This window comes from Microchirus variegatus (genome assembly GCF_963457635.1).
Source record: "Microchirus variegatus genome assembly, chromosome: 18".
Lineage (NCBI taxonomy): Eukaryota > Metazoa > Chordata > Actinopteri > Pleuronectiformes > Soleidae > Microchirus > Microchirus variegatus.
This window is the reverse complement of record NC_139819.1, coordinates 14,140,755-14,156,109: the sequence shown is the minus strand read 5'-3', so window position 1 is coordinate 14,156,109 and position 15,355 is coordinate 14,140,755. Positions and strand designations below refer to the sequence as shown.

Sequence of the window (15,355 nt, the reverse complement as noted above, 5' to 3'; positions counted from 1 at the left end):
GGGACAGTGTATGTGTGTGTTTTGGCAAATAACCAGTCTATCGAATAGTCGCCAGTTTATTATCAAGTCTCTCTCACTTAGTCCCTATGGAACAGTTGGCACCTGCTCTCACAAAAAACCCCTGGGATAAATCCAGAGAAACAGGGCGGTGCAGTGACAGACTGTGTGTGTGTGTGTGTGTGTTGTATGAGAGGAAGGAAAGAGAAAATGCATTTACATTAAATTACAGAGGGTAAGCTGGATAGGAGACAAATTAGCATTTAATGGTGTAAACACAGACACCCAAACATTGTTCACTGACCTACAAATTCTGGAGTTCCAAAAATGTTCTTAAAATCATTGCCAAAATCGATCTTGTGAGCCAGGCCAAAGTCGATGATCTTGATGCGTGGGTGAGGCACTGAGCGGTTCAGCAGCATGATGTTCTCCGGCTAGAAGGAAAGATAAAGAAAGGGTGTAATTATAAACAGGCCGAAGCAGTTTTAGCTGGGGGTGACAGTCCGACACACCTGATTCAAATAAATGAGTCGTTATCAGGCTTCAGCAGAGCTTACCGACAAGCTGACCATTTGAATCAGGTGTGTTTGAGCAGGGAAACATCTAAAACATGCAGGACAGTGGCTCCACAGGACCAGGAGTGAGAACCCCTTCCTTAAATGATCATGATCATGAGTCAATCTGGTGATTTTTGTACAAAATACAAAAAAAAAGGATCTTCACTCATCCTAAGTTGGAATATGAAATGTTTATCACATTGGTACATAATAATAATAATAATAATGCATTATATTTAAGGCGCCTTTCAAGACACTCAAGGTCGCCGAGTATTGTCCTGCACTTATTTGTCAAGTGAAATACTTTTATTACACTATTTTTTTTTATTGCTCCAGTAGTTGAAAATGAAAATACGACAGAGAGCTAGAGAAGCAAAGTCCAACTCAAAACCACAAACTGTCTGTCAGGAAGGAGGCTCATCAACCATGGAAATCTCATGCAAAACCTCTCGAGGAAGTAGGAGATAGGAAATGATGACAAGAATGCGGTCTAAGCAAAGCCAAATAGCAGGGGATGTTTCTAGGGACATATTAAACCATTTTCCTTCATCTATGAGATGAAGCTGAATATATCCTCTTCCACTTCAGTTCAGATACAAAATGTATTGAAGATGAATGAAAATGAGTCATAAGTGCATCATTATTCTGCCCTTCCAAACATATTGAGCTTTTCAACATTGACTGGCGACAGTACAATCTCTGTATTGATTGGCCTCTAAAAATTGTGAAACAGACTGTGTGACTGGAGTTTAAATTGAACAGAAAGAAGCATTAATTTGAGTCTACAACTGCAGGGGCAAAGCCTTACAATAAAATATCTACAGAAAAAAATCTATGGAAAAAGCCTTGAGCTGAAACTGCCAGAGTGGCTTTTATTGGTGTCAAACACAAAGAAAAAATGGTATCAGCAGAAAAGAGAAGTACAAGGCACTGAACTCTTGGTATAGAGCAGTCATGCAGAAAATCATTTATGTAAACAAAAGGAGTCTCGAGCTGAGCTACGACGAGACACTGAAAACCAGCATCTATATATATGCAAAGTGAAGCCATCAGTGTTTGGTAAAAGCCCTGCCATTGATCAGAAGTGGTTCACAGAGGTTATCAATTCCCACAGAAAAACCTGAACTTTGATGTATGAATTGTCTGATCCAGCAGTAAGTGGACAACTGATCAATGCTATTGATCGAGATTTAGATTAAGAACCAACAACAAGGTTTCAAAAATAAAGATATAATGCAATTAGCAAAGGCCTTGAGGACAGTTTGCATGTCTGTTTATATATGGCCTTTTTGCCCCCTCTGATGTTTAAAGTACTCACACTCCCTAATAAAATAAAGATATTCCAAAAAGGAGATTAGTGATGGTAATAAGTTAAACAAACCAACTATAAATGCATTATTGTCACACCAAAGCAGACATGAGACATAAAAATTCATAGGCTATTCAGTTAAGTACTATATCTATTATTTCACAAGAGAGCAGAACCTTGAGGTCGAAGTGTGCGATTTGTTTGGAGTGCAGGTAGAAAACTCCATCCAGGATCTGCTTGAGGAACTGAGTGGCTTCTTCCTCACTCAGCGACTCCTTCTCAGCCAGGAAGTCAAACAGCTCACCACCAGCCACGCTGAAAAAAAAAAAAAAGAAGTGTGGGGAGGGGGGTTAAATTGTGAGATCTCTCTGATCAGAGTCAGCCACAAATCCCTGTTTAACAGAGCTGAGCTGATGTAATCTAATCATCCTGGTGCATTAGAGTCTGACCAATTTACACAGCGCTGTTCTCAATAAAATGCTTTACAATGTTTAAATAATGAAAATGCTCTCTGGGCAAGATGGGGAAGAGGGAAGGTGCAGCAGTGTTTAAGCTTAAGTTTGTTTGACTGGAAATATGTGTTTTTCTTGAGGTTGTACATGAACATCGTCACTTGACACTATAAAGGAAACTTTGTAAGATGCCAGATAAGTATAAAACAGACTCAGCATTTTAACTGGGCATGACAAACAGTTTTATAATCCTCAAATGAAATTCAACACTTCGGCAAACCCACTAAATTATTGACTCACTTAGTGCTCTTTGAAAACTGTCTGTTATAACACTTTGCACTCAAGGATGTTGTTGTCCAAGGTCATATTTCATTTGCAAAACCAAATGTATTCAGCAAAGTACCATGCATAACAAAGTAAAGGATGAAAAGTCCATGTTTAGTCGTTTTCCTTTACAAACGGCAGCAATGAGTATCAGATTATCATAATAGCGACTGATTAAGTAAATCAATGAACTGATACAATTTTGACAAAACAACAAGATCCAACATGTTACAGAAGAGAAAGGCTTTTGATATCAGGTATTATCTTGTCATATGCATCTATAAAATCACCCTATTTAAGTTTTTTAAAAACAGCAACAAACAAATCCTATATTATACCCATACATATTAAGGCCAGCAGAGATCCTCATCACAACTGAAGAACATTCAATAAACCAACTGTAAATCTGCGATCATGGAATGACTACTGAAAGTGGTAAGTGATAAGATAAGAGGCAGAAAAGAAAGGGAAGGAGAGCAGGGGTTTTATCATGGGCACAGCATGATTATGTGAGTGAAAGCCTGCAGTGAGGGGAAGTGACAGAAAAGGACGAGAGACAAGAAGGGCATAGATAACTGTAATTACAGTCCTGCTTATCCAGTCTCTGAGCATTCACTCAGACATACACCAATACAAACACACATTCGAATTGCAGTATACTCTGCATAGAGTATCAATCAGTTAAAAAATATTTTTAATCTTTAAGTCACAATCTATCACTAGCTTTAAAGTCTCGTTAATTTGTTATATATATTTTACATGTTGCTGGAAAAAAACCCACCACATATCAGTGCTTTTCTTAATTTGTCCATCTGCAACCAAAACCTCCAAATTAACACATGCTACTCCGCCCCTCAGGGAGGGAACACCAGACCAGCTGCACAGCTAGTACCTCCACCCCCTCCACCCACACAACCCTCCTCCCTATACATCTGTTATGTTTGTTCCATCATCTGTCTCAGCAGGCTCACAGACAAGAGAGGAGGTTTCTGCCCAAACACATGGTCTCTGACACTATTTTCACAGGTCGGTCAGTGTTTCAGGTCAAAGGGCAGCTGATGCTGTGGTTGTATTTACGCAGCAGGAGCAGGGCAGGATGTGGAGGACAAAAGGACATCTAAATGTAGCTTGTTGTTTTACCTGCCATAACATTACATGACCCAACAACTTTGACTGTATTTGTTTAAGACAGTTTCCTATTTTTATACCATGACGCGAGACAATTTTTTTAATTTTGTGGTTATCCCTCTGGGATAAATTTGAGAAAAACCCCTGTTTTTCAACATTTTGACAGGATAAACACTCCTTGCCCCCTCCTGCCCCTACACTGTCACTGTATACACACAAAAGCTCCCTCAGTCAGGTCTGATCGTATTGCTTGACAGAGCTTGTTTTCAGATGAAGGATGTAACTCACAAATAATGTGACACTTTCTCTGCACACAAAGACCAAACAGAGGCAGAATAAAAATATCAACAGCTACAGAATGTAATACATGTTATGCACTGCAGCTTTAACACATTCATTATATTATTTGCATATGATAATTTTGAAATGATGCCCTCCCTTGGTAGATTACAATAATTGAATAGGCTAGAATAAGCATTTGACACTTTATAAGTGGTAGTGTCTCTGACACGACTAAGACTGTCAGCAGCAGCAGCAGCCAGAAAGATTTTATGACACAAGCTTGGCATTTACACGGCGTCATCAACGATGTGCTGATTCAACTGAAACACAGGCACAGTGTATAAATCAGATTTTAAGTCATGTGTTCATAATTATGAGTTGATTAATAGGTCTATAAACATTTGAAGGTCCATTACATGTAAATGGATGGACTACTAATCATCTACGAGTATGTCATGGCAACAATTGTTACTTTTAATCATTTCTAAAAAAAAAAAATTTTTTTTTTAAATCAGATACTCTGAGACCCGTAGCTGCTTTTGTCTTGTCTTGAGATAAGTTCCGTCTTTCGCTATGCAATGCTAATAGCTTTCCTTTATTATTTCACCTTGGCAACTCATCTTCACATTTAACTAAGATTTAAAAACATTTGCATATTATCTCTCTTGTAGTGACCTGCTCTACCAGTTTACTATGTTGAGCTGAAAATAAGCCACAGAATTATTATTCACACGTGTGCTGCACTGAAGGTCTAGATTGGTTTGGTGATCGTCATTTCTTCCTTTCAATCTATCGCGTGATTGGTCAGGAATGTGGTCAGACAGCTGAAGCTCTAAACATTACATTCATCACTGTTGGCTATAAGGTGACCCAGTAATAGAGGTGTACTCTATTCAGCTTCTATGCTTGTTTGTTCTGGACAACTGTGTCAGCTGGATGCTTGCAATGTAAACAAATGATATTTGGAGTTTCATATTGGTTAACAGGTCTAACTGGCACTCAGATGGAAAACAAAAAGGCCTTAGAGCATACAGTCAATATTTAGAATAATTTCATCCTGAATACTTGCTATTAAAAACATCTGATGAAGTAGCATCTCACTATTATTTTAGGTTTTAAAAATGTCAAAACAGCAGTTTTTTTTTATTTTGGGGCAAGTTTTTGTATAATTGTACATAATTGAAGTGAAGCAGAGTAAAATTACAGAGGTTTTAGTCAAGTGATGTCTAGGCGTTCACTCGTTTAAATTCAAGATTCAAGAGATTCAAGATTCAAAGTGTTTATTGTCATATGCACAGTAAAGAAACACGTTTCCCTGTACAATGAAATTATTACTTTGCTGTTCACTCAAAAATACCAGCATTAAGTAGAAAGAAATGTTTTAAAAAGTATAATATACATAAGAAAAAATTGTAAATAAATATTACCAAAAAAACTAAAATAATATATATGCATGAAATAAGTATAAACATGTGCATGACTAAGAAAAACTGTACATAAAGTGCACACTGGTTGTGCTGGATGTTGTGCAACAGATTTAAAGTGACGTGTTAGGTTTAAAGTGTCAATTGTAGTCCTGCTCAGCTGTTCAGGATTCAAATGGCACAGATGGTGCCATTTGAGATTTCTTAGGTATCACATTATTAAAACCCATTTAATTTTATTTATTATATTTGAAAAATATATTATTTTCTTTAAAAAGTATGAAAACTCGCTGTAAATCGATGCTCCCTGTGCGGTGCGTAATAACAATTCTGTGCAGCGTCTTCAGTTACGCAGCAACATAACTCTGGCTTACCTTGGTTAATTTGGGTGATTAACAGCTCGTTTTACACCTCTAAACCCATAGAATCAGGCTCCGTCTGCAAATGTGTGTGAATCACTTCATTAGCGAGTCAAAAGGACATAAATGCGTATGACGCATTTGTGCGGACAGTCACCCTTCTCTAATCAGAAAGATCTAATGTCGCTCTGTAATTATCAATCCGACCGAGATTTGTCCCCATAGCATGCTGGGAAGTGTAGTTCTTCATTAGAAGAGGTTTTGTTTTGGTGGAAATAACTTGTTTTGATAAACAGCAAAGGTAAGACAACATTTCTGGTTGTATTTCTTGAAAGTGAGTTGTTGTTTCGTCTTATTTTGGGGCTGGATCCGTGAATCTTGGTCGTAGAGTGATACAAATTATACTGTTGGAATCTGTGGATTCTCTGCTGTCCAGCCAATATGCTTTTTTTGTTTACATAATCACGCTGAAGCTCAGGTGCCAATTTTCAATGTGTGCGTTGTAACGTTTTTTCACTCCTGTTGGTTTGATCCATCTGTGTTTTAACTGTGTTTCGTGAACATAAGAATGGTTTATATGAGCTTTTAGCTGAGTTTCTGACCTTTCTGTGGGTATGCAGCATGTCTGTGTTTATTAAAGTTAGATATGGTTTTATGATGTTTTTGTCGCTGGGTGTGGCGCTTCCCCCGTTACTGGGGGCATCCGTGAAGAAGAGGTTAAAATGTCAGCATGGCAAGTAAAGAGGGAGAAAACTACTCACAGCTCCAGGATGAGGATCACCTCAGCCTTGTTTTCAAAGACTTCATGTAGCGTGATGATGTTTGGGTGCTGGATCTCCTTCAGGATGTTCACCTCACGCTCAATGTCTTCCCTCGTCACCCCTCGCCGGCTCGATTTGCTGCGCCGTTTCTTGATGAATTTGGCGGCATATTCCACACCCGTACCCCTGTGCCGACATCTTCTGACCACAGCAAACTGGCCACTGGTAAAAGAGAAGAGATTGTTTTGAGAGATGGCATGGTATCTACTGTCACAAACATAAACACTGCATAAACATTTGCCTACAAGAAGCTGATAAGAAACATTTAATAGGTCAATTCTGTTTCACATCTTTTTTTTTTTTCAGCTGAGACTAGCAATAGGTTCCAGATAAAGCTATAAAGCTCCAGATATAGCTCTCAGAAATAAAGTAAACGTGTATTATTATTTTGAAGTAAAGGTTTATATTTGATTAACTAACAAGCTTGTGGAAAAATACATATTGATCCACACATACTTTAAAAATTGAGATCAATTTGATTCCTTAAATGTAAATCAAGTGTGGAGAGGATTTTTTTAAATATTTTTTTTTATAGATCGTGAATAAAAGGATGCAGAATTCGACTGAATCCGATATAAACACAAATGTTTATGTCAAATATGGTGAATGTGAATGTGTTCGAAGCACAAATATGTATTCCCCTTCCCATCTTTCTTGAAAATGCCTTCCATCTGTATCGGTCTTTCTCTTCCTGGACATTTTGGGATCATTTGTGGATGTTTCAATCTCAATTTCATTCGTCGCATGATACATATACAATGATATACACTGCAAACTGGTGGCGGACACAATCGCCATGCATTGTGGGAAATGTAGTTTATGGTCAACACACGCCTTAAAGCAGCATAGACCATCATAAAATGATGTGACGGGCCACACCTGGCCCCTGGGCCTTGAGTTTGACACATGTGGTTTAATTAATTATTGTAGTGCTTTATTTCATTAAGGAAGCCTATCTTGGCTCTATACAGTGTGGTTGTTTTTTTCCCCTTTCCAATCGATCGTGATTGTAATTTTGTGGTTACCCCTCTGGGATAACTTTGAGACACTCATGGGTCCGCACCTGCGTCCCTACCCACCCAATAAGTATTTACTACTACTCAAGCAATCTATATGTGGGGTCATTTTAGCATTTCAAATGATAGCCATGTATGAACAACAAAGGGACCATTTTGGAAAATCCACTATCGTGTTGCCATGCAGCATTGCCGCCATCTGACTGGATAACGCAGACTCCACTGCTGTCTCTTCACTAAAATACTGCCAGCAAAACCACTTGGGAAAGCAAGGACACTTGGCAGAGAACTCTTGATGCCTACAATAGTTGTATCTCCTCATGGCCATCGTAATCATGAAGCACTTAGTGTACCATCCACCCACATAGGTAGAAAGAGAGCCAGGGGGTAGGGGGTGAGAGAAAGAGTGAGAGCTCTTCTCTCTGTAATTTTTTTTTTTAATTTTCACAGCCAGATTTTCACACAGATTTACAGCAGAGGAAATTATCTGGCCAAAAAGGGATATATTAAAGAGAGAGCCTTACATTGTCATCCGGCTCCCACGGTCCTGCTCAGATGAGAGTGCACAGTTTGTGAGAGCAGTTAAGTAATTTAGCAATAGGTCTCACACTCTAAACCTCTCTTGACAATGTCTACTAATATTTGAAGAGCAAATGTATGAACCACATGAGAGGACTGCAGCTGTAGAAAAGTTATAAAGGACAAAAAACACATGGCAACAGCAAATTCTCATGGGTAGTATCATAACACAAAATATCAGCCTGCTCTGACCCACAACTGTAGTGTCTCATTATGGGCTGATCAGAGTTGTCTGAGGTCATGTCCAATGTTACAAGGGACAACCTTCTTTTTTCTATTTAAATTTAAAGAATTCTTTGCAAATGAATTCCAGCATTTATACGTTTAAAGTCCTCCCAACAACAAACAACCACACACAATGTTTAATGTCTTCGTCTCGCTCTAAGACGATGAACTCATACTAAGACTAAGCACTTTGAGCTACCTGTAGCGCCAAGCAGTGGCTTAAGATCATTGCTTGTTGTTTGCAGCAAAATAGATTACCTCAACTGACAGTCACAGCTTTTCAATTGGTTAATGGAGCTAATTTAAACATATCCTTTTCCTAACTTGATCTTGCGCTGAAGAACTGAGCAAATGTCCTTCATCAAAGGACATTTTATCAACGAATCCTGCTGTAGCATAGTGTGCAGTAAGCCAGTTGCTGATATGCGATGCATGTCTGCATAAGTGAATCTGATTTTGGTTGTCATAAACATGTTAGAAATAAACTGACTTACAGATTTAGTAAAGGGAACAATGTCTCTTTAAGGAAGTGACTTGTTCTACAACAGAACCACAGACACAAAGCAGACAATGTGAAGAGGAAGAGAGAGCAGAGCTTTCTCATGCTAATCATACCTCTGCCCCTCCCTCCCTCCCTCCCTCCCCCCAACACAAACATAACTGTTAGCAGAATAGCCTAGACAGAGAACGTCTTTGCAAACTGAACATGAACTCGCAGGTTATATCCATATTTGAAAACAACTAGCCTTCAGAAGTAATCTGCCTCCATGCTAATGCCTTATTTGCCCTTTTGGACGTCATTTATGCGTCTATAAAATAAGCTAAAAGTTTAACGGCTGGACTACTTTCATCATGTGCTGTAAAAGAAGGAAAGCTATAATATTTTTGGCTTCTTAAAAAACTTAAATGCCAACAGCAAACTTCAAGGCAAGCAGCCTTGAAGTACACCCTTCAACTTTTACTTGAGCTGTCAAACTTCCCACTGCTTAAAGTGCATGCAGAGGAATAAATAATAATCTGTGAAGCCGTGGGATATGGTGAGAAAACACTGTTTTTCTTCTCTGGGATATAGAAAGGAAAGCACAACTGACTTTGTGTACTTGGTGGAACACCATCTGTGCCGTTTTAGAGCCATCCTGTGCCACTATTACTCGTTTATTACAAGTCAGTGTAACCAAACTATGGTTTTATCCGTTTGTCCGCATGTACTGTGGCGTGTTCAGTAAAAGCAGCAGTAAGGTGTCAGCAACCTGTGTCAAAAACAACAGTGACTCTGGAGGATTGCTTCATTAGGGGAATTAGTAATAACCACATCTCCTCATGGGTTGGGTAGAAGTGTTTACTACAGTTTAACTACAGTCAATATGTCACGGTTAGAGTTGGGACATGGTGGGGAGGCTGTGAACTAATAAATCTAACTTAATTAACCTAAGTTATGTTGCCCTTTTCCTTCCACAACCACCAAGGGAACAAGGGTGTGTGGCTGATGATTTGTTTCTGAATTATATATAAATATGTTAAGCCACTAATTAAAACAGACACAACTTTGCAGTCAGTTTTTTAAGAGCTAACAAAAATTGATAGTGAAATGGTATTCAGAAAGACATCAATTTACAGATCTTACAGACCAATACAGAACTGATAAAGAACTCTAAAAGGGAGACAAAAAGGAAACCATAACACAGCTAAAAAAGTTAAGGGAAAAACATACCAACAGCTTTTAACAAAAACTCCTCACCTCTGTTCTTTTCAGGGTCAAATGCACATAAAGAGAAGGGAAAATTAGCATACCCTTCATTAACAACACCAGCTGCACACACAGGCAAACAGGAAAGATGGAAACAGTTCAGCTGAACCCTCTTTCCTCAGCGAGGTAGTAGAGGTAAAGGAAGAGTCCACCGCAGGCTTAAAAAACAATCTATTTCAGAGCTAACCTAACTGGACTCAAAGTGGTGGATCCACCTTGTTTAACAGACTGCTTATGTTTACCTGTAAGTGGAGTCTATATGGGAACTCCCATCATGTACACAGAGAACAACTTGCAAGAACCATTAACAAACAGTCAGCTAGGCTTTATTTTCCAGTGCAGCTCTCCCGCTCAACCCTGTACTGTGAAAACCCCAGATAGTTGGCAGGATCACATTTCTCAGTTGCCTTTGTAGTGTTTGAAGCATAGACTTGGCTTCCCACTTTGGGCCTACTTGTTTCTGTAACTGGAGGGGAGGGGATAGGAAAGGAAGCTGGTTGGGAAAGAAGAGGAGAGGTTTGTTTGTGTCTATCAGAGCCGCTTGGGTGTGTGAGACAATGCACTGAAGAGTCTTGCAGCACTTATGCTGGCGGGAGAGTGTTCATCTCTGTAAACATACAGTGCCAGTCACAGCAGATCTCCATTAACCAGTCAGTTCAGTATTATCGACTAATATTTCAGGTTTACTGTTTACAGCCACACCTGTTGAATGAACAAGATGTAAGCACAGTTGCAAAAGTACAAAGTAATTGATGATACTTTACCTTCTCTGAAATACAAGATAACTCATCTTAAGGTACTGTGAGAGACAATTTAATATACTACCCATATGTGTATACGTGTATGATCACAATAAATATCCCTTGGATTTTATAGCCTTAGAATATGCCTTTCATTTTTACTGAAGATGATTCGGGCCTTGCTTTTACAGAAGCTGCCATCTTCCACACACCATCTATGCAAAATGAGCAGAACTGCAAAAATTCAGAGCTTTGCAATATGATGATAATATCGTATTGTCACTTAAATATCGTGATAATATTGTATCTTGGTGTCTGGCCATTCCCACCGCTTGTATGCAGTAATCTCTCTTTAGTAGTGCTTTGTATCTGTTGTGCTTCCACCTTGACCTCCATCAGTTATAATATAATATATATTATATACATATAATGGATCAACTCCATACCTGTGTGCAGAGGGGGAATGTCACTGGGTGACATGAGGTCTTCAGCATTCTGTGATTTAATGTAACAATGTTTTAATGCAGCAGATACTTCTTGATATTTAAAAACTACACACGACAGCTTTAAGACAACAACTATAGAGAGGTGTATGTGCAGGAAGAGCAGCACACAACAATGAACAACAATGAGCAACAATTGTTGCCGGGAACTTCACTCTGTAAGAGGCCTGACCTCTGGACACTGGTGAGCTGTCAAACCACTGCAGCTTCACCTGGATGACTGGCAAGGAGGGTGGTGAGGGTGGACAGGGTGGGGAAAATTTAGTATGGTAACAAGCACACAGCACACCACAATACCACACAACACACAGCTGCCAAAATGTAAGTGAAGTGGAAAATCAGTCTGAAAAGGACAAGGTGGAAGAAAGGATTTCCACATTATAATTCTCAGCCATGTTACTGTGTGTAAAGATGTTTACAGTGTAAGCTGCCATGGGTAAAACAGCCGCATTGTTTCACACAATGTAATAATGACTGCTGATATATTCTTTTGAGATAGAGTAACAATAAAAAAAAAAATTGTAAATCACGTAGAACCTAATGTAGGTAATATAAGGGGAACAAATGTACATGAAGTACACATATTTGTTTAGAGTACAAATCAGGACTCTCCCTGTTCTTCTATAAACCAACAAGGAAATCGGTCAGCTGACCAGAAGCCGGCGTAAGCACTATTGCTAAATATTATAATCATGGTGCAACATGATGTGAGGATGCATATTTTCACATTGCAAATTATAAGTTAATAAGTTGAACTGGTAGGTTGTCTAATAATTAGCTTGTCTGACACAGCAGGTAAAGACCGGTGTGATTAGGAAAGACAATGTTTCCCTCAGCAGTTGGACAAACAAAAGCAGAGGAACTAATCGATGATACCTTCAGGGTTCTTCTTTGAGGACAGAGTCAAATCATGCACACTGGTTGAACTGCTCTACCCAAGTCTGGATATTGTGCAATATTAATTCAGGGCAGAAACACAAAAAATTGATCTTGCTAAATAAAATGATTTATATTTGTGAAGTGCAACCAAGTCAAAAGTCCAGTCAAATAATCTTTGTTGATTAGGAGAACCAGGCACTGTGAACATTTGAATGAATAAAGTGTGGACAACCTTGGCTGTCTGTTTCAATGTGATGCAAGTCTTTTTTCATAAGCAGAAACTGGTTTGTATTCAAAAGTAATTCAACTTCCTCAGTGACAATGAGGTGATATCAAGCACAGTCTGAATCTAAAGTTGTCATTGTGGGGTGTCTGCCACAGCTTGAGCTGACAGCACACACACAATCACACTCTACCTGCCTAGAAAATCTGTATTTCCACTGTTGGTGAACTGATTTGAGCATTGGCTGACGACAGCATCTCAGGGGAAAGGACAAGTCACATCTTCATTGATCTACATTCCTGATATCTAAATGCAGAAAACTAACCAGGTCTTTCACCAACAGAAGCACATTTCTTCATTAGACAGTACACAACGAAGCCTCCTGCATAACTTAACTAAGCTTGTATTTGTCTGGACAGCATTTGATGTATGTTATTAACTTCAGGATAATCTAATATGTAGGTAATTCCAAGGGACTGGAAAAGGAAAGTATGACACTCACTCACCCTTCTAATCTTTGGCCTCAATCCCACTATAATCCATCTGTGCAACACAGCCTCTTAAATACAGTACAGCTTATACTCGTGGGAGTATTTGATACAATGTATAATAAGATGCAAGTATCTTTTAAGACCACCGCCACAACACCCCATAAACACATTTTTATAATATATAATGATGAAATAAAAACCTGTAATTGAAAGAGGCCATATGTACAGTGCAAAATGTCTCATGTGTGTCATAAACTAAGTTTCTCTGTAATCCAGAGCCTGACCTATTAGTAGTTTCCTCCTGTTGTTGCAGCTACAGCTGCCAGAACAATCAATCACATGTGAATATTTCAAAGCAATGAAGCAACTCTGCTAACAGCTGTCATTTTCATCAGAGCAGAGCCACTGCTGGCTCTACGGCATGACACAATACTTACAATAGCACAACAATAACACCACAGTGTCGCTGACTGCTGGAAGGCATTCCTCTTCTAAAGTTCCTAAATTCATACCTCAGTTTCTCATAAGCAACGGTCAGCACGTTTACATTCACAGCTTAATCAAGCTATGGCCATATTCTGACAAAGACAGGCAATCGGACAACTTGCCAAGTCAGAATGCGGAAGAGAAAAACTATGTATTGGTCGTATGCATCAGACTCTGCCTCCAGAGGTGGCGCTGTAACTCTCTGTAAGCTACTGTGTATTGATTCAGTTTCCTGTTGACCTTTATGTCACAGAAAAACGAGATGGATAGTGAGATGGCACGTGCTGTGGTTCTGTGTGTTTCATTACTGTTGTACATGCTAATCATGATACAAATTTGATGAAACATGACTCTTAGAAGAATGACACAGCCACCGCATGATTTTCGGCAACAGTACTGCAGTCTATACGTCGCCTCCTTCTACTTCGGGGTTAAAGACGAATGCGCAGAACGGCAAGTCCGACTCCAGTCTAAGTATATGTATATCTGCATGTGTACTAAGCTTATACATGCAGAAGTAATCAGACTATGAACCGCTTCACGCAGTCCAACTACGACTAGCTCAATTTTAATCTGACTTAAAATCTGACATTTAACATGCATGTAAAAGCGCTGACCGATGCAAACATGGTCTAAAATAGCCTCTGGCAAAATTTTAATGCAGTAGCTTGTGTTTGACTAGCGAGGCATGAAATAAACAAATAAAAATAATTTTAAAAATTGTTACACTTACACTAATGGCTTAGATTGAGGTAGTCCACAAGTCTAATTTGCCTGTTTTTTTCACACTTCCCAGTATAACATTAAGGATAATTGAGAGCTTTGTAATGTTTCAAATTCAACTCTTTGTCCAGCAGCCTATTTAGTAATTTGTCTTTTGGTGAAAAACTCTTCATTTAGTGCAAAAAAACATTTAGCGGGAGCATTTTCATTGTCCTCATATTTAATGGAAATGCCCTGCCACTATAATGGCCTATATAATGACACTGTGTATCATCTCTTGTGAGCCAGCTATTGATTGGCTCTCCGTACTACCACTGTGTAATCGGAGAGGGTGCTGAAAAGCTGAAAAGTGGTCAGTACAATAGCAGGCAGACTGCAGAGCTGCAGGATGGCACACACTTCATCTACAAGGCTTCTCTATCAAATCTGATACTAATATGGACTGATGGAGGACAACACTCATATTTAGTTGCTTCAATTTTGTCTCATTTTAATTGACCTGACTGGATTGATTCCTCAAAACAAAGTAACTTAATACAAGAATAAAGTCAGATACAAAATATAAATTGTTTCTATGAACCAGATGTATTTATTGTTTGGTAATCACAGCAAATACCAATCTACGCTGTTGCCTCACATGTGTCTATTTAATCCGTGCTCCCAGTCTGACATGCTTCTTTGAGTTGATGTACTAAAAAGGATTTGATGTCAATAAGCACAGATCTACATTTCGGCTCAGATAAAGCAGCCATCTGACTTACAAAAGTGAGGTGCTGTAATCTGGCATGAATCTCCATCCCCATCAGCTTGGTGACAAAGCAGATTTGATACAGTGCAGTGAGCGGCTGATGGGATTAGTCATCATCATGTTGGCCTACTACTAGAGTAATACAACCACTATACAGTGTATTCCCTTTCGACCCTTTTATTCATTAATTCAATGTCTTTTTTCCAGCCATTTATAGACCAAACAAGAGCCGATGTCAGCAAATGAAAAGAGAAAATAAAAGTTTTGACCTTACTGCAAATGACTTTTATTGGGTGAAGGACATGTCTCCCTTTACACGAAAGACTCCTGGTATTTTAATGA

General features: G+C 38.9%; 1 protein-coding gene across 2 annotated transcripts in view; it reads right to left on the bottom strand.

Annotated features, from left to right (window-relative positions):
• Positions 1–15,355, bottom strand: part of dapk1 (death-associated protein kinase 1) — a gene marked incomplete at both ends in the record, with an annotated part of 62,586 nt that overhangs the window by 32,645 nt on the left and 14,586 nt on the right. For both annotated transcript variants that reach the window (XM_083904953.1, XM_083904952.1), the window contains 3 exons: positions 302–431; positions 2,040–2,178; positions 6,594–6,815. In XM_083904953.1, coding sequence (XP_083761079.1) covers positions 302–431; positions 2,040–2,178; positions 6,594–6,815 — 491 coding nt within the window. The remainder of the gene's footprint in view (positions 1–301; positions 432–2,039; positions 2,179–6,593; positions 6,816–15,355) is intronic.